The sequence below is a fragment of the Pollachius pollachius genome, assembly GCF_949987615.1.
Source record: "Pollachius pollachius genome assembly, chromosome: 10".
In the NCBI taxonomy this organism is placed as follows: Eukaryota; Metazoa; Chordata; class Actinopteri; order Gadiformes; family Gadidae; genus Pollachius; species Pollachius pollachius.
This window is the reverse complement of record NC_136943.1, coordinates 2,003,000-2,020,447: the sequence shown is the minus strand read 5'-3', so window position 1 is coordinate 2,020,447 and position 17,448 is coordinate 2,003,000. Positions and strand designations below refer to the sequence as shown.

At 47.5% G+C, this 17,448-nt stretch overlaps 2 protein-coding genes across 2 annotated transcripts; both read right to left on the bottom strand.

Moving 5' to 3' along the window:
• Nucleotides 1-436: 436 nt before the first annotated feature.
• On the bottom strand, nucleotides 437-9,498 carry LOC307081899 (uncharacterized protein). The gene is made up of 13 exons (XM_079745270.1): nucleotides 9,387-9,498; nucleotides 8,303-8,499; nucleotides 7,794-7,886; nucleotides 7,613-7,690; nucleotides 7,427-7,525; nucleotides 7,198-7,327; nucleotides 5,356-5,596; nucleotides 4,896-4,994; nucleotides 4,773-4,819; nucleotides 4,558-4,682; nucleotides 3,489-3,930; nucleotides 1,798-2,253; nucleotides 437-775 (listed from the first exon to the last, which is right to left on the bottom strand). Exons 1-13 carry the CDS (start codon nucleotides 9,388-9,390, stop codon nucleotides 600-602), a joined length of 2,187 nt encoding a protein of 728 aa, XP_079601396.1. The 5' UTR covers nucleotides 9,391-9,498; the 3' UTR covers nucleotides 437-599.
• Nucleotides 9,499-16,756: 7,258 nt separating this feature from the next.
• Nucleotides 16,757-17,448, bottom strand: LOC307081255 (metallothionein-like). Its single transcript, XM_079744357.1, has 3 exons — nucleotides 17,356-17,448; nucleotides 17,177-17,242; nucleotides 16,757-16,973 (listed from the first exon to the last, which is right to left on the bottom strand). Exons 1-3 carry the CDS (start codon nucleotides 17,378-17,380, stop codon nucleotides 16,882-16,884), a joined length of 183 nt encoding a protein of 60 aa, XP_079600483.1. The 5' UTR covers nucleotides 17,381-17,448; the 3' UTR covers nucleotides 16,757-16,881.

The window sequence follows — 17,448 nt, the reverse complement described above, 5'->3', positions numbered from 1 at the left end:
TCACCCAATTGGAGGACCTAGAAATTGCGGGTGAGGTTCAGGAGTGGCTGCAGACTCCACCTGTTGTCCAGAGGTCAGAGGCGTCATCTAGAGGAGCCATACACAACTCAAAGTATTTAAAGAAATGTTTTCAAATATTAACAACTTGCTACTTTTTGTACTCGTTAGCTCAGTGTGAGCCGGTAGAAGCAGCAATGGTAGTAGTATTATAGTAAGAGTTCAATTAGTGGTAGTGCTCTATAGCAAGTTCAGAGGGCGATTCCATCAGCACAGGAATCATAGGCTTTGTTAAAATATTTTATGCAGCAACATAAATAGACAGTGTTTAACATAACGGTCTGATAACACTGCGATACAGAGCGGACGATTCCAGGGGAGAACTGAGCCAAGACGAAGAACAACCAGGAACATACGCTCTCAAAAAGACACTCTTTAAACATAGTCGTACAATGACACTTTTCAGACTAGTTTTGGGGTGGAGGAGGCTAGGAGGTCAGAAGGTGTGTGTAGAGGCTAGGAGGTCTTGTGGGTCAGTAGTGGTACGTGTATGTAGAGGCTAGGAGGTCTTGTGGGTCAGTAGTGGTACGTGTCTGTAGAGGCTAGGAGGTCTTGTGCGTGCGTACGTGTCTGTTTAAGTGGTTCCTGCTGGCGTAGCTCTTCTGGCAATAGGAGCAAGCGTGGGGCCTCTTGTCGCTGTGGGTGTGGATGTGGATCTTCAGGGTGGACTTCCTGATGAAACACTTCCCACACTTTGGACAGCTGAACGGCTTCTCACCTACACACACACACACACACACACACACAGGGGAGAGGAGCTGGTCGGTGGTCTCCCGACAATCGTCTGATATAATCATTCAATGCAATAATCATTACATTTATATAGGGTCAGAGGGTGAGGGATACTGAGGGTTACTAGAGTGTGCTGATGACTAGAGGGTGAGGGTTAGTCGAGGGTGCTGATGACTAGAGGGTAAGGGTTAGTCGAGGGTGCTGATGACTAGAGGGTGAGGGTTAGTCGAGGGTGAGGGTTACTGAGGGTTACTAGAGGGTGCTGATGTCTAGAGGGTGAGGGTTAGTAGAGGGTGAGGGTTACTGAGGGTTAGTCGAGTGTGCTGATGACTAGAGGGTGAGGGTTAGTCGAGGGTGCTGATGTCTAGAGGGTGAGGGTTAGTAGAGGGTGAGGGTTACTGAGGGTTACTAGAGTGTGCTGATGACTAGAGGGTGAGGGTTAGTCGAGGGTGCTGATGACTAGAGGGTAAGGGTTAGTCGAGGGTGCTGATGACTAGAGGGTGAGGGTTAGTCGAGGGTGCTGATGACTAGAGGGTGAGGGTTAGTCGAGGGTGAGGGTTACTGAGGGTTAGTCGAGGGTGCTGATGACTAGAGGGTGAGGGTTACTAGAGGGTGCTGATGTCTAGAGGGTGAGGGTTACTAGAGGGTGCTGATGACTAGAGGGTGAGGGGTAGTCGAGGGTGCTGATGACTAGAGGGTAAGGGTTAGTCGATGGTGAGGGTTACTGAGGGTTACTAGAGGGTCCTGATGTCTAGAGGGTGAGGGTTACTAGAGGGTGCTGATGACTAGAGGGTGAGGGGTAGTCGAGGGTGAGGGTTACTGAGGGTTACTAGAGGGTGCTGATGACTAGAGGGTGAGGGTTAGTCGAGGGTGAGGGTTACTGAGGGTTACTAGAGGGTGCTGATGACTAGAGGGTGAGGGGTAGTCGAGGGTGAGGGTTACTGAGGGTTACTAGAGGGTGCTGATGACTAGAGGGTGAGGGGTAGTCGAGGGTGAGCGGGTGCGTACCGGTGTGCGAGCGGCGGTGCTCGCTGAGGTGACAGGAGATGGCGAAGGCCTTGCCGCAGTCGGGGCACACGTAGGGCCGCTCGCCGGTGTGCGTGCGCGTGTGCTTCTGCAGGTCGCCCTTCGACGGCCAGCCTTTCCCGCACACGGCGCACACGTAGGGCCGCTCGCCGGTGTGCAGGCGGATGTGCACCACCAGCCCCGCCAGCGCCGTGAACGACTTCCCGCAGTACTGGCAGCAGAAGGGCTTCTCCCCGTTGTGCAGCCGCAGGTGGTTCTCCAGCCCGCCGCGCGTCCAGAAGCGCTTGCCGCACTGGGAGCAGAGGTGGGCCTGCGGGGCCGAGTGGCGCCGGGCGTGCACCTGCAGGTTGTTCAGCGTGATGAAGGCCTTGGGGCACTGGGGGCACTGGAACGAGCGCTTCTTGTGCTCCCGCAGGTGGATCCGCAGCTGGGTGAGATCTGGTGTGAGGAACGTCGGAGGGGTTAGAGAGGAACCGGTCCGGAACACACACACACTACTCTGTCTGTACGTCTGAAAAATGTGTGTGTCTAAGTATGTCTGAAAAAGCACCTCAATAAATTGCTATACTCTTAAGAAAAATGTATAATTTTCTATTCGTGCTCTGCTGAATGCAGTATTCGGATGGGCTCCAGCACTACAGTGCACCCGCATACATGATGCGTTCATTACAGGATAGTTAAATAGTATGGAAGAAATTAATGACTATTCTAAGGCAAGCCTTGATTATTATTAGGCCTATATATCTAATGGTAGAAAGCATCTAAAAACGTCTCCGGACTCTTATCTAGGACTTGGCACAGCGCCAGGGAGTCTGGGGTCAGAGCGTGAGTTAGAAGCCAACACGACACCAGAGGCTATGGGGTCAATGTGTGCTGACCTCAGCCTGGGGTTAAGATTAGTGTTGCCGGCCACTCGTTGAAAGGAATGTATGATTGATCGGCCATGGGTGGCCGTGGGCGGACACCTCACAAGAAACAGCTTTGTACGTGAGGATAAAAAAGAGGCCGGGATCTGTTGACCGGCAGTGCTTTGCAAACTACTCGGCTTTGTTGTTGCCTTTTTAACGATAAAGTCTTTCTTGTCATACTTGCCCCGGAGCCCTCGATTTCTTTTGCTCTCTTAATTAGTTGAAGTGATAGAACGCGGTTAATTTCTACCACAATAGCGTGTGCACGTACAGTCACATTGAGTAGTACAAAGACAATTTATCTATTTTGAGCACCCCGTCAACTCCTGCCATCTTGAAACTAAATCTTGTCTACATATGTTGGAGTGTGTTTGGATAACGGCTGGTTTAAGCAGACTGCTCTGGGGCTGCTTAAACCAGCCATATTCAGCACACCCAGAGTCTAGAATCTCGACCTAGACTCTGCATGACCCCCAGTCTACCCGTCTGTCTGCCTGCCTCTACCCGTCTGTCTGCCTGCCTCTACCAACCTGTCGGTCTGCCTGTCCCTACCGGTTCGTTTGCCTCGAGCTGCCCGTCCCCATTACCTGTCTGTCCGTCCGTCTCTACCGGTCTGTCTGTGGCTTCACACCAGCAGGGGCTGTGATTTGTCAAACAACCCCCCTTAATCCCCCATGTACTAATTGCAAGTGGATTTGGACAAAAGCGTCTGCCAAACGCCCTGAAGGTAAAGGTAAATTCGATGATCAGAGCCGTCCGCTGTACCTGTGAACACCTGGTCACAGATGCTGCACTTGAAGGCTCTGTCGGTGGCCGGGTGGCTCTGCTGGTGCCTGAAGAGCTCCGTCTGCGTGGGGAACGTCTGGCTGCAGGCGGGACAGCCCAGCCGGGGGGCCGTCGGCGGGGGGTGGCGGTGCGTCTGCCGGTGGGCGCGGAGCTCCCCGGGCGAGGCGAACACGCGCACGCACCTGCCGCAGGTGAGGCCCCCGGCGGCCGCGTGGGTCTGCTGGTGGGCGGTCAGCGTGGAGGAGAGGCGGAACCTCTTGTGGCAGTGGGCGCACTGGTAGGGCACCTGGTGGGTCTGGATGTGGGCCTTCAGCTCGCCGTCCGTCTGGAAGCTGCCGGCGCACTGGAAGCAGCTGCGGTACACCTGGGCTGGGGGGGGCGGGCCGGGGCAGCCCTGCAGGGTCCGCAGGTGGCGAAGCACCTGGAGAAACAACCAATTAAAGGGGCCCTATTATAGCACCAGGCGGCGAAGCACCTGGAGAAACAACCAATTAAAGGGGCCCTATTATAGCACCAGGCGGCGAAGCACCTGGAGAAACAACCAATTAAAGGGGCCCTATTATAGCACCAGGCGGCGAAGCACCTGGAGAAACAACCAATTAAAGGGGCCCTATTATAGCACCAGGCGGCGAAGCACCTGGAGAAACAACCAATTAAAGGGGCCCTATTATAGCACCAGGCGGCGAAGCACTTGGAGAAACAACCAATTAAAGGGGCCCTATTATAGCACCAGGCGGCGAAGCACTTGGAGAAACACATGGTAAACGGACTGCATTTATACAGCACTTTTCTTTAACCAGTGGCCACTCTAAGAGCTTTAAAATATTGCGCAACATTCACCCATCAATGCACACATTCACACACTAACAGCGGGGTCAGCCACGCAGGGCGACAGCCAGTTCGTTGGTAGGCTGGCAGACTGATCTATCCTGCATCCATCTGGTGGTATAATAGGGGCCCCTGAATACACATGTTCTGTTGAGTGAAGATACATAGAGTGTGTGGGTAGAGAGACAGACGTTGAGGTGTGTCAGACGTGCAGACTGACCTCAGAGCGATATATGAAACATTGTCCACACTGAGGACACTTGTGGGCCAGCCGTTGAGTATTATGGTCTCTCTGGGCTGGGGAGGCTGAGGTCGTCAGAGTGTCACCTGGAGATACGGCTTTGCCTGATGGACGAGCAGGAAAGGGCACATGAGGAACTGGACTATTATGGGCTGGGGATCGCATCCGGTGTAAACGATGACGCATGTGTTCACCTGTGTTCTCCGGCTGGTCTTCGACACAGCAGTCCGAGTCGCTGGACCTGAGAGAGGGGGGGTGGTCGTCAGGTCACTGTGAACAGGGTCAACGTTCAGCTCAACAGAGGGACACACACACACCTGTCGGGCTGGGAGAGAGCCAGCAGGGAGCCCTGAAGGTCTTGAACGGTGCTCTCTGTGTCCGTCGGTGGTGGGCCGGCGGTCTCAGACTGAGTCTCACTGCTCGACAGAGGAGCGGGCATTTAACACAAACGTTAAGCTAAATGGTAAATGGACTGCATTCACACAGCACTTTTCTTACTAGTGCCCACTCAAAAAGCTTTACAACATTGCCAAACATTCACCCATTCACACAACGACGGCGGTGTCAGCCATGCAGGGCGACAGCCAGCTCGTCAGGAGCAGTCAGGGTGAGGCGTCTCGCTCAGGGACACCTCGACACTCACAGCTAGGAGGAACTGGGGATCGAACTAGCAACCTTATGGTTACAGCCAACCCGCTCTACCTCCTGAGCCACATGAATTTTATCCATAAATAGGGTTGGCTGGAAGACTAACTTGTTCTGCAACCGGAGACCAACCTTGAGCCCATTCTGTTCAGTGCTGCCGTTGGCTGCTTGATTGACACCTGGCTCTGGCCAATAACAGTGTCGCATTCCTTTCCACTTCCTGCTGCCTCACAGGTGACTTCCTCTTCCTCCTGCTTGCTCGTCTGCCGGGACGCAGGTTTTGATTGGACCAGGGGTTTGGAGGCGGGAGAGGGTGGGGGGGGCTTAAGGCGGGACCAGGCGCTCAGTAGGTGGTCCTCGTCAACGGAACACCCTGGAGAGAACGAGAGGAGGGAGGGACACAACCACCAGTCTGTAGGGTAGGGTATGCAGAGTATGTACTAGGGTTGGTGTAGAGAAGGTAGGGCTAGTGTAGAGTAGGTAGGGTTAGTGTGGAGTGGGTATGGTTAGTGTAGAGTAGGAAGGGTTAGTGTGGAGCGGGTAGGGTTAGTGTAGAGTAGGTAGGGTTAGAGTAGAGTAGGTAGGGTTGGTGTAGAGTAGGTAGGGTTAGTGTAGAGTAGGTAGGGTTGGTGTAGAGTAGGTAGGGTTAGTGTAGAGAAGGAAGGGTTAGTGTAGAGTAGGTAGGGTTAGAGTAGAGTAGGTAGGGTTAGGCCCAATCCCAATGTCCGGACTCACAGACTTTATTGTGCGTTCTCGCGAAATTATTCAAGCTTTAGGGCTGTCCCAATGTCGAATTCCAAAGGGCGTGAGGGTTTGAGTCCACACTTACCGAGCCCTTTCCGTGAGTGTGCATCAGTACAGACTTCACGTTCCAAGTCTTTATATGCCCCGGATTACACATATGTTGTTTGTGGATTTAAATGATAATTTTTCATGCAAAGAAAGCAAAACAGTTTCATGAAGAAGTTTGATAATGTTAGGGTTTTACCAAGGGGAGGATAAAAGCATCAAAAGAGGTGAAAACCATTATAAGTCGGGGCATGTGGAGAGTTTCAGTTATGCCGATGGGGAGATTGTCGGTCTTGTCCACGCCAGTCGGAGTGTGACGTCACATACGAGACATGTAGTCTTTCTCATTGTGTTTTCTCTACAGCCTTTAACTGAACAATTGCACAATAAACGGTCAAACTCTTGACATGAAAAATTATCATTTAAATCCACAAACAACATATGTGTAATCCGGGGCATATAAAGACTGGGACCAGAAAATAATTACTTTCTCTCCATTGAAACCCATACATATTTTTCGATCTCATAGGTCCCATGGGCTCTACCGGAAGGGGCGCGACTTCGCCACTCTATGCGCGACCAGATAGGAATTTCTGCCTTTTTTTAGTGAGCCGGATCATTTGGATCAGCTCACCAACAAGAGCCTGCTCTTTTGGCTCCCAAACGGCTCTTTATATTACTACTTATAATTCAGCCAAATGTAACCCGTTCTGACTTATGATTAGTATGTGTAGGTCAATAATCACCTAAATTATTCAATGCATCCTTTATACTGAAGTATTCAAAAGTAAAAATTATATTTTCTAATATCAATAAATTTCTTTAGCTGATTGTTTTCATTGCATTTACAAAAAAAAAAAAAAACGTCAAAATGAGAATTCCCAAACATTTGTCAACAACATCTTTGTCATTAAACGTTGTCAAGGTAACATGCGCTCTCCTGAAGTGCTGTCCCAATCCCATATATACCTCTCAGAGGCCATGTGGCCTCACACACTCGCTCACTCAGCACCTGAGATCAATGAAGTCCTTAGTCCTTAGTCCTCAGGGCTCACTTTGGGATTGGGCAGATGTGTAGTGGCCATAGCGCTGTGTGGTTAGGGTTAGAGTCTGTAGGCTACCTGGGGGGATGGGGTTAGCGTCTGTATCTTAACTGGGGCTGTGGGATTAGAGTGTGTAGGCTACCTGAGGTGGTGCTGTGTCCCAGGCGGTAGGTCTGATTGGACAGCAGATCCTTCAGCTCGTCCCTGTTGGATTCAATCTCCTGTAGACACTCCTCCAGGCCAGCGGAGGGGGCCGACAGCCAGACTGCTGCCTAACAACAGATCACAGAGCGTGTACTACTCAGTATCCTGCATCACTGAACAGTTAGTGTAGGAGAAGAGATACGGCAATGTGTGAGCGTTATAAGGACCTGTTTGAAGTCGGGAACGGGGAAGCTCTGGTCAAGTCTGGACAGGAAGTGACACAACAGACCCTCCAGGGCTGATGTGAAGTCCTGGTCCAACAGGCTCTGGGGGAAACAGACACACTTGACTCTAAACTGTACAATATACCCAATTACACTCTACCATGAGCTTAGTACATCACCACCACTCACCTGCAGGAGGTGCTGTTGGGCCTCCTCGGGGCTCTCTGCCTGCAGACTGAACGCCCACTGCTTCAACACACTGCTGTCCTGGAATAACGATCAACAATCAATCAATACCAACGTGACAAGCCATCGCTGGTCTGGAACGAGAAACCCATGATAATCAATACCATTACGATGTCTTGCTAACCGTTTCCAAGGAGGCCGCGTGGATCCTTTCAATGTGGTGTCGGACGGCGCCCGGAGTGTCGGCGACCTCACCGCTCAGTACTTCCTGGGTCCTCTTCACAAACAGGATTGGTAACAGATAGCATTAGCATCGTCAGGTTATAACCACAAGCTATCAGAGTCGGTGTATACCAGTGGTTCACAATCTCAGGGTCGGGAGCCAACTCGGGTCCCCACACAAGCATATGGGGTCACTGCATGGATATACCTTCTTTTTTTTTTATCTATGAACAAACTGACTGCTTTTCGATTCATAGCTAGAATCACTTTCTTAATGTATAAATTATGCGATTAAATTTATCAGGACAGTTAGATTACCGTCAGATGTTGATTGGGTAAAAACAAGTAGATGCTCAAAAGTAAAAACATTTTTAGAAATGGGGTCAGGTGCCAACAAGTTGGCAATTTTAAAAACAATGGCCAACGATGCCCAAGAATGTTGTTTACATTTGAACACAATTCCATAAATACCTTGGCCCTTAGCCCTAGCAGCAAAAGGCTTTTCTGCTGGCCGGTCAAAAGCTCTGGGATGGCGTCCGTAACCAAGGAAACAAAGTCTTCCAACATCCCAAAGTGGCTCGTCCTCTGTTGCCGGGCAACCTCCCACATCACTGCAGAGAAGAGTCGGAGGGGCGGGACGAGGAGCCGCAGGGTCGACAGCGACGAGACTGAGGGTAGAAAGGAGATTAGAGATAAAAAATGAGATTAGAGAGGAATTTGAGATAAAAGAGCCGTAGGAATTAGAGATTAGATCAGTGATAAAGTTAGAGATGAGATTAGAGAGGAATTAGAGATTAAATTACATTACAGAGGAATATAGATTAGAATAGAGAGTAAATTACATTAGAGTTGAGATAATCTAGGAACTATAGATTAGATCCAATATTTGATATAGGGATAAAAAAGAAGAAAAGAGACAGGATAAGATAAAGAAATTAGTTTATAGATGATATTAGAGGAGATTAGATATTAGAAAAAAGATGATATTTGTTAAAGAGTCCACTAGAAGAATTGATGAGGAAACTAGTCAATAATTGGACCCCATTATATAGGTCAACTATTGGCACTTATTTGCATTAAAGTACAGAAATAAAGTCAAAAATGGAACTGAAAGGATGTCAAATGATCTTCATAGTCCCCCGATTACAAAAATGTTTATTTTAACCAATGCTCTCTCATGTGAAAAACGCCTCATCTAACGAAAGTATAAAAACATAACGGTGAACCGCCATGAAGTATCCAACATGAAACGAACTTCACTGCGGGCAGACGCCACAGTATCGTCCAATGCATCCGGACCGTATGCCAAATCAAACAGAGTTCTCCATCTTACGTGCGTTATGAACAATACTATATTCTACGCTACCCTAAAGTTTAAACTATGCTTAATAATAACATGGTCGATTATATAGTAGATTATATATTATAACAATGAGGACTTCGGGTGTCCGAGGTGTTAATGTTCCAGCCAGTTGACCCCCTCGACGAGGTACTGAGTGTTACTATTACTGTATGTAGTACTTTATACTACCGGGCGGGTATCAATTGTACTCACACATGTCGCGTAGCAAGAGGAGGTATTTATTTAAGTAGAAGTACTAGTATTACTTTACTATTTACATCTTCTCCGGCGCAGGGCACCAGAGAGGACGTCATCACACGGCGCCTCTTAAAGGGACAGTGCAGGTAATTCTTGTCTCAATGCAGAAATAAATTGGCTGAGAATTAAAAATACCGGTAGGCTACAAAACGATGTATTTTCTTTCATTGTGAATCATGTAATGTAGATATGGTAAATATTTTACCTGTCAATATTTTATTGAAAGCACTGCTAGTGACTGATATTTCCATTGGTTGTACAAGCGACAGTTGCTTTAAATATTGTAAATAAACCCAACCTTACTTGCTTCATAATCTGTCCACTGCAGGCGTTCAGTCTCTTTTCAATAAGCAACCTCCTCTGTTGGACCAGCACTCAAACCTGTACCTTAATGCAATATTTGCAAGAACAGCTTCCACTTACTGTAGGTTCCAATGTACTTTACAGTGCTGCCTCAAACTGGGACACAAAAGTCTGTCTTTTTATTTTTGGGCATTTGTTGTATTTTATTATTGTTTTAAATATTGTATATATGTATTTTCTCTATTCATGTCATGCTATGTATATTTTTGCTAACATTCTATCTATCTTCTAAATGGAGCCACCATGTCAAGTGACTGTTTGTAATGCTGTAACTAATTTAGTTTCCGAATTTAAATATATAATATAAAACCAGAACAACTGTGGCAACGGGAAGTGCGTCTATCCGTAAATCAATCAACCTAAGGTCCTGTGCGATGACACAATTATGACAACAAAGGTAGGCATCAAGCATGCAAATTTAATTGAAAAAGTATCACTATAAGAGAGAGGGCGGCAGAGCCAAGGGGCGCTGGTCTCTGACGGAAGACTCCGCTATGGGGGGGGTTGGGCAACGGCTAGTAAATCATGTACACCCTGTTGTGTTAAAGAGAAAGAAAGAGCTACCTGGAACTGCAGGCCGTGCCGGTGGGGTGAAGCTCCCCTGGGGCCATCGGACGCCCGCTCACTAGGGCCGAGAAATTGGGAGCGGTCGGCTTGCGTGGCGGCAGCGCTGTGGAAGCAGCGGCCGTGATGGTGGAGGTGATGGTGGAGGTGATGGTGGAGGTGATGGTGGAGGTGATGGTGGAGGTGGTGGTGGAGGTGCTGCTGCTGAGGCTGGTGGTGGGTGGAGGGGGGTGTCTCGGCCCAGGACGTACTTCTTGGCGACGTCAAGAATCGTATAGTTATCCAAATCAGATCCCTGTGCTGTTTAACTGCTTCTGGGGGGGATTGTGTGGGGTCCGTGAAGGGACCCCTTCTCAGGGGCACGGGCGTCCCGGGAGCTGTGGAGCGGGGCCTGGCCAACATCCAGAGGGACTACAGCACCGCGGCCCTCACCTTCATCGCCAAACACAGCGACCTGTGGAACCCCAGCATACACACACTGCAGCTATACACACGCCTGGTAGCCTTCATCATGGCCTAAGGGTGATGAGGCTCATTTACTCACTCCCACACTGAATAGCAACCCTCCCCACCACCTTATTATAGTAACATGGGTAGTTTCCAAGAGCCACTGGAGGAAGAAGAAGAAAAAGAAGAGTCGGATGACGACGAGGAAGAGCAGGAAAAGGCCTCCAACCTACCAATGATGGTCAACCACGTGTCCAATCACCACTGCACCTTAGATCTACACAGCAACAGTCGCCCGCGTTATCACCACGTGATGTCTGCAGGCTCGGCTACACTTGGCGTTTCTATGCAACTTTTTTGATCTGATTTTACTGCAGTTGCATCTACACACCTGACACTTGTGTTTCCTGACCTGCCTGATATATTCCCTAGCAATAAATTAATTAATTTCGATTCAAATAGTATGTTTCTGGAATTGGTATCCATTATTATGAATTGTATTTTCTTCTCCTTTCTTTACCGCGTCTCTCATGCGTCTTCTCGTGGAGTCTGTAAACTTTGTCGCTGGCATGTTGCTTTAAATATTGCCGCCGTAAAGGATAATGGGATACCACTTTCTACCTTCCTTTATTAGAGGTTGCTCAGGAGTAAACTATGCTAAAGGAGGGTTAAAGGATGCATCGAGGCTCCTTTCCTAAGCATCTTTAGAATTCGAACCACCTTTCCTCCAAGTTCCGGGTCATCTCGGCCCTTTGTGTGTTCTCTGCTTTCCATCTTCATTTTGGAGTAAAGAAGTGTATACAGGGTTTAAAGGGGAAGGTTTTTTTTGTCATGTCCAACCTTGCTTCCACGTAGATTAGCTTTACCTGCCTATCCACCATTCAGTCGGTATAAAATTTTTGTAGGGGCCCCATACATATCTCCGCCTTGGGCCCCCAATTTGCTAAATCCGCCACTGTTAATCTATGACCTTTACCCATCATTCTACATCCGTTAATCAATCATTTATCTGTGATTGTAATTGAATCACAAGTTAAGCAAATAGTGACTAAACTGTTCTAAAGTCTAAAGCCTCATCCAGCAGGCTATAGAACAGTTCACTATCTGTAAATATGGCCAGCAGCCCTAGAATAGTGTACAGTGGAGGGTTGGTCTCAGGGTTGAGGGTTTTTCAGAGATGCTTAGATATGGTTGAAAGGAGGAAAAATGAAAAGGGAGCGGCCTATTTTCACTCTTCAGGCGTTCAGTCTGACCTCGACAGACAGCTGGTAGAGGAGAAGAGAGCATTGATTCTGAAGATGGGAGAGAAGGCAGCTTTCATCTTTGGCAAGCAGGGCTGTCTCACAGACATGGAGCTTCACACCACACTAAGGTAAAAACATTGGGTGACTTTTGGCTCTTTAATTCTGAGGATGAACATATACTTGGACCCTGATGAACTGGTTTGAGTCGGCAGGTTCTTTGCATGTCAAGGGAGGAGTTCCAAGAGAACGAGGGATAGGGGGGATGAAGAGGCAGACAAAGAGAAGGTTTCATTGGCTTTCTCCAATGAGGGGCTGCCTGGCCTTCCGGCTCCGTGGAAGTGGTTGATCTACGCCGCAGCCCGCTTGACTTTGGACAGCTATGGAACAGCTGTGGGAGTGTGCTTGGACAGGGGCCTTATGCTAATTGAGGACAATGGGCAGATGAGGGCACTTCAGCTGCGCCACGTCAGAGAGCATATTGGACACAGTGCTAGCGCTGACCAAGTAATGATGCACAGCGCATCACAAAATTGAAAGTGCTATAAACAGGTACTCTTTCAAGGTACTCCTGTGTGAGGGCACTCTTGTGATTCTGAGTTATATTTAATGATTCCAAGGGTAAACCTGTGACTAAACTCGATATAAATCGAATATTAGCTTCATTGTATCGGCACCATTGGGTTTTGTAATAACAGAAAGATTCACTTTTTTTAATGCTTTATTTCCTGTATTTATGCATGTTGCAGTTAAGTAGCAAGATCTAAAGGCAACAATAAAAAAACTACAAAAACACCATACAAATAGACATTTACTAAACATTCAAAATCCTTACAAAATGCTCTGTAATGGTCCTTGTTCTTTAATGAGGATCTTTGTACAAATTTTCAAGATGCAGTTTTAGATATATGCACGTGTCTTTACATGTATTGTAAAATATTATAATTATAATAGTATTTGAAATGGACACTTTAATTTATCCACCTAGTCATTCAATCCCCTTCCCCACCCAAGATATTTACAAAGGATCCAAAAAAGTTTTTTAACAGCATGTCCAAATCTCTCTACTGAACATCAGAGAGACAAATGAAAACGCAAACCTCATATTACGTGGGAAGGGACTGAGGATGATATTGCGGAGCTGGATGCAATTGGGTGGGTTGAAGTCACGGAAGCCGTAGTGGTAGTCACAAAGGAACTTTGGGAAGTCGTGCAACAGTACCAGAAGCACTCACAGTGTGCCCTGATGAAGTTCATAGAAATAAGGCACCGCTCAGATCAAATGCCCACATTATGAAATTCGTACTTAATGTACAGGTGCAGCAGATTTTCCTTGGTAGGGTTTATGGTGGTTTATTGGGATTCATGTTGGTGTACCTTGTAGATAATTTCCATAGGTTTGTTGAGCTCTACATTCCTCAGGAAGGGGGCCAGGAACTCAGCAGCTGAGCATACATGGGCCAACCCAGGCAGACAAAGAAATACAATTAAGACATCCCTTACCTGTAAGCCTATACCATTTCTTCCAATTTCCTCTCCAACAAGTGTTAGTGTTGCAGGATGGTGGCGAGTGTGTGGTCCGTACCTTCTGCTGCGGCGTGTGCGCTAGCATCCTCGCAATGAAGATACGGTGGGAGATGAGCTCCAACCAAGCATAGACAAAGCCAGGTGCTTTGGTTTACCGGAGGGAGGGAGGGAGAACACTGTTAGAAACACTGTGAGGACACCAGGAGTATGGAGCATTGGCTATAAAAGCTAGGTGCCTATAGGGCTGTAGGAGGCGTCCTACCAGAAGGCCATAAGGGTCTGGAACTTGATGGTCTCCAGGACTTGTTCCGGGGCGTTGAGCTCCAGCAGTAGCATGATGAAAATGCGATGGTAGGGCAGCTGCTGGAACTCTATCTGGCGCACGTCGTGGTCCTGGATCAGCACGCCTACCACAATACCCTGCACCTGGAGACAACCATCCAGCCATCAGTAAACCCAACTTGCAGATGAACCACCACCACGCACTTTACCCATCTCCATGGCCATGGCATGCAAGCTGTACCTTGTTGAGCAGATTGACCTTGGTGACGTGTGTTGGATGCCTCTCTAGTGTGCTTGACCAGCTTGGCAATGAGCCGGACGAAGGCGTCCAGGTTGTGGTAACAATTGGCCCTGATGATGGCCCTGGCGCTGGCCACAGGGTTGTGCTGCTGCTCGGCCTGTGCCCCGTAACTGATCTCCACCCACATCTCTGTGCATAGCCGGAAAAACCTGGCGATCAAGTTGTCAGCAGATTCCCTTCTGGTGCAGCTGTGGAGCAACAGGCGATTGTTAAAACGTACATTCATCGATTAAACAGCTGCAAAGCATTGTAATCAGCCGCTAATTAATGGAGGAGGACCCGTTGACCTGTCCAATAAAAGGCAGAGAAGGCCTTGGCGCTGTCTCAGCTGGCTGCAGCAGAGTGGTACAGGTTGACCCACTCCCTCAGCAAGTATCCTGCCTTCTCTCTCAGGCCTGGAGGGTCGTCGTACTCCGATGCCGGGGAGATGCCAGAGTGCATCATGAAGTTGGGTCCCCCATGAGGTCCAACGAAATCCATCAACTGGGGAAGACTGTGCGAATGGAAGATGGCGGGGACAGGGGATGAGTAAAAAACAATTTCATTTAACCTTGGGTCGTAGCATCCATTGCCCTCCTTTACCCTTCTGGTGCGTTGGCCCTGGAGTGTGCGCTGGTCCTCATCAGGGTCTCGATGGTGTGGAAGAGGTCAGCCTCTGTGATGTGGCCAACCCTGCGCTCGTCTACCAGCAAAAAGACTTACAATACACTCTACAATACACACAAATATAGCCTACACCCCTTGTGCGGCCACTAACATCATCACATCACAAACAATGAAGTCATCTGTACGCCTATAACTCACTCTTGGCACAATCACAAGGGTCCGTTATTTGAGATTGTGATTGGTCCTTCTCAGCGTAGCGCGAATGTCTTCTTGTGTCGTTAAATTGAACTGTGTGATGTGATGAAAAACGAATTAGATCCTTTTTGGTATGGCCCTGTCGGGCTAGGTATGACTCGGAGAGCTGTAAATGTTCAGCACGTGGTTTATTCTAACAGAGACACAAGGCGAGAGAAACAAGCTTGCGTTCTGGAGGTGGTTCATGAAGCATCTCTCGAACACATGTAAACAAATAGTTTATATTGGGAGTGGGAGGAATGGTCAATAAGCCACGACTACATGTTCTAGTTTACCCTGGTAAACCTTTGGTCTGTCTTGGCTATAGCAGAAATGGCAAAGTGGCCATGTTTGTAGTCTTTAACTTATCTACAAAATCATAAAATCTTATATGGTGTTGTCAATTATGTGGAGAAGAAAACATTCATAACTGTTATCAGCCTGTCATGTCATCAGAAATAGCATAGACTAAAACAATTTACATCATTTCCCCCTTTGAGGCTGAAAGACTCATATAACGTAATGTAAACTAAATGCACATAAATTGCTATAGGACAGCAAATGTCAATGACAGAACTTCATGTACAAAAATGCAAGGCACTTGACAAACATTGATTATTTAATTGGCGGGTGGCCTTCTGGTAGCCGGATCACCTGCTCTAAATGTCCGTGGAGTTCCCTTTGCTTTACCATGACCACGATTTAGCACACCCTAGAGGTGAACCCCCGCGCTCCATGGACTTCACTCCGTGGCCCTGATATGAGGGATCCGCTGTGTAGTCGGAGTCTCTGTGGATGTGTCCGCCGCGTCCACGTCGTCCTCTAGGTCACTGTCCTGTGAGTAATCACACAAAATGGGCACAGCATCAGAATTGGGGCACATTAAATGACATCTGAATTGCATCATCAAATCTTACAAAAAAAAAGAATAGTGATTCCAAGTTCCATTTGTTAGTTATAATTGTCATACTCAGCTTTGGTGGTGTTAATGGGGTGACTCTGGATCGGAATCCAAGGTCGGTGAAACGTTGGTGGGAAATAATTTACATCACATGGAATGTTGCTGAGTGTCACTTTAGAGTGTCACTTTTCCGGTTAGAAATCGGGTGCAAAACACGCGACTGTCGAGCTGATTACCAAGGTCTGCAGCTGGACGCTTCTCGATTATTCTGCGCAACGAACACTCATAGTTGGGCCGAGTGCTACTTCCTTTAAACAAAAAGTACTTCACTTTTAATTCCGACAATTTAATCAGGCACACAGTTGTGCAGGCCTATTCACCAAAAATATAATAGGCCCATTCGGGTCTTCCATATTAGGGCGAGGGGTATGAGTAGGATGCCTTTTCCAAATATCATTGAAAAGGCTCATGTCACTCAATTTATTACACGGTGAACATAATTCTACATGATAAATGCCTTTTCAACGTTAACCAAGTCTTTGTAAGATGAACGGAAAAAAGTTAATCGGTTGAAAAACTCAGCCCAGTGATTACAAACCCAATTAGTGTAACCAATAGAAGGTATAAGGCCATCTGGTTAGACATTAATTAAGAATTGTACGCTAAATGAAGGTTAAATAGTCTAAATTGAAACGTGTAATAAACGGCCACAAAAAACGGTAAATTTGTTATTTTAAAAGTCTTTAACGAGAACATGTGCACTGAGCTGGCTCAACCTTTTCGATGGCCTGGCTGGTTCGCCGAAGAGTGAATAGGGAGGAAATTGCATACGTGACCCAAATTACTTAAAGCAAGCATGTAGAGTAAATGCATTTTATTTTTTAATTTCGATACGTGTAAACAAATACACACAATTTCAAGAAATAGTTAACATTGGTCCCTTTTTCCAAGGCTACATAAAGTAGAGTTTGACAGCTCCGGTCCTCACTGGCAACAATTTGTGTCGCAGGTCTTGTCTTTGCACACGCACCCGGAGGCACACTTGCTGCAGCCTGGAGGACAACACTCGCAGCAACCTGCCGGAACAAGAAAGACCAATCAGTTAAATAGATCGGGATGGCGGACCACAGTTTAATGGCCTCAAGACCCGTATAATGAACCATTATTTCAACATCACTTCACTTATATTTAACGAAAGGGCTGATGGCATGGTTGAAGACACCCTCACATGAATAACATATTGAATGACATATTTTGCGCCCAGAGAGATTCATCTTACTTTTCTTGCATTTTGTGCAGGAGCAGTTTGTGCAGCTGCATGATGTGCCGCAGTTGCAGGTTCCAGCTACAGAAACACAAACACGATACAAAGTTATAAAATAACCTGCTCTGCTTGGAATAACGGCAATTGCGGCGATCACATAACACAATGAATACAAAACCATCAGTGTAACTCACTCTTGGTGCAGTCGCAAGGATCCATTTTTTCAGGTAGTGGTCAGCCCTTTTCTGTGTTGAGCGAATGCGTTCTTGTCTCGTCGGATTGTATAG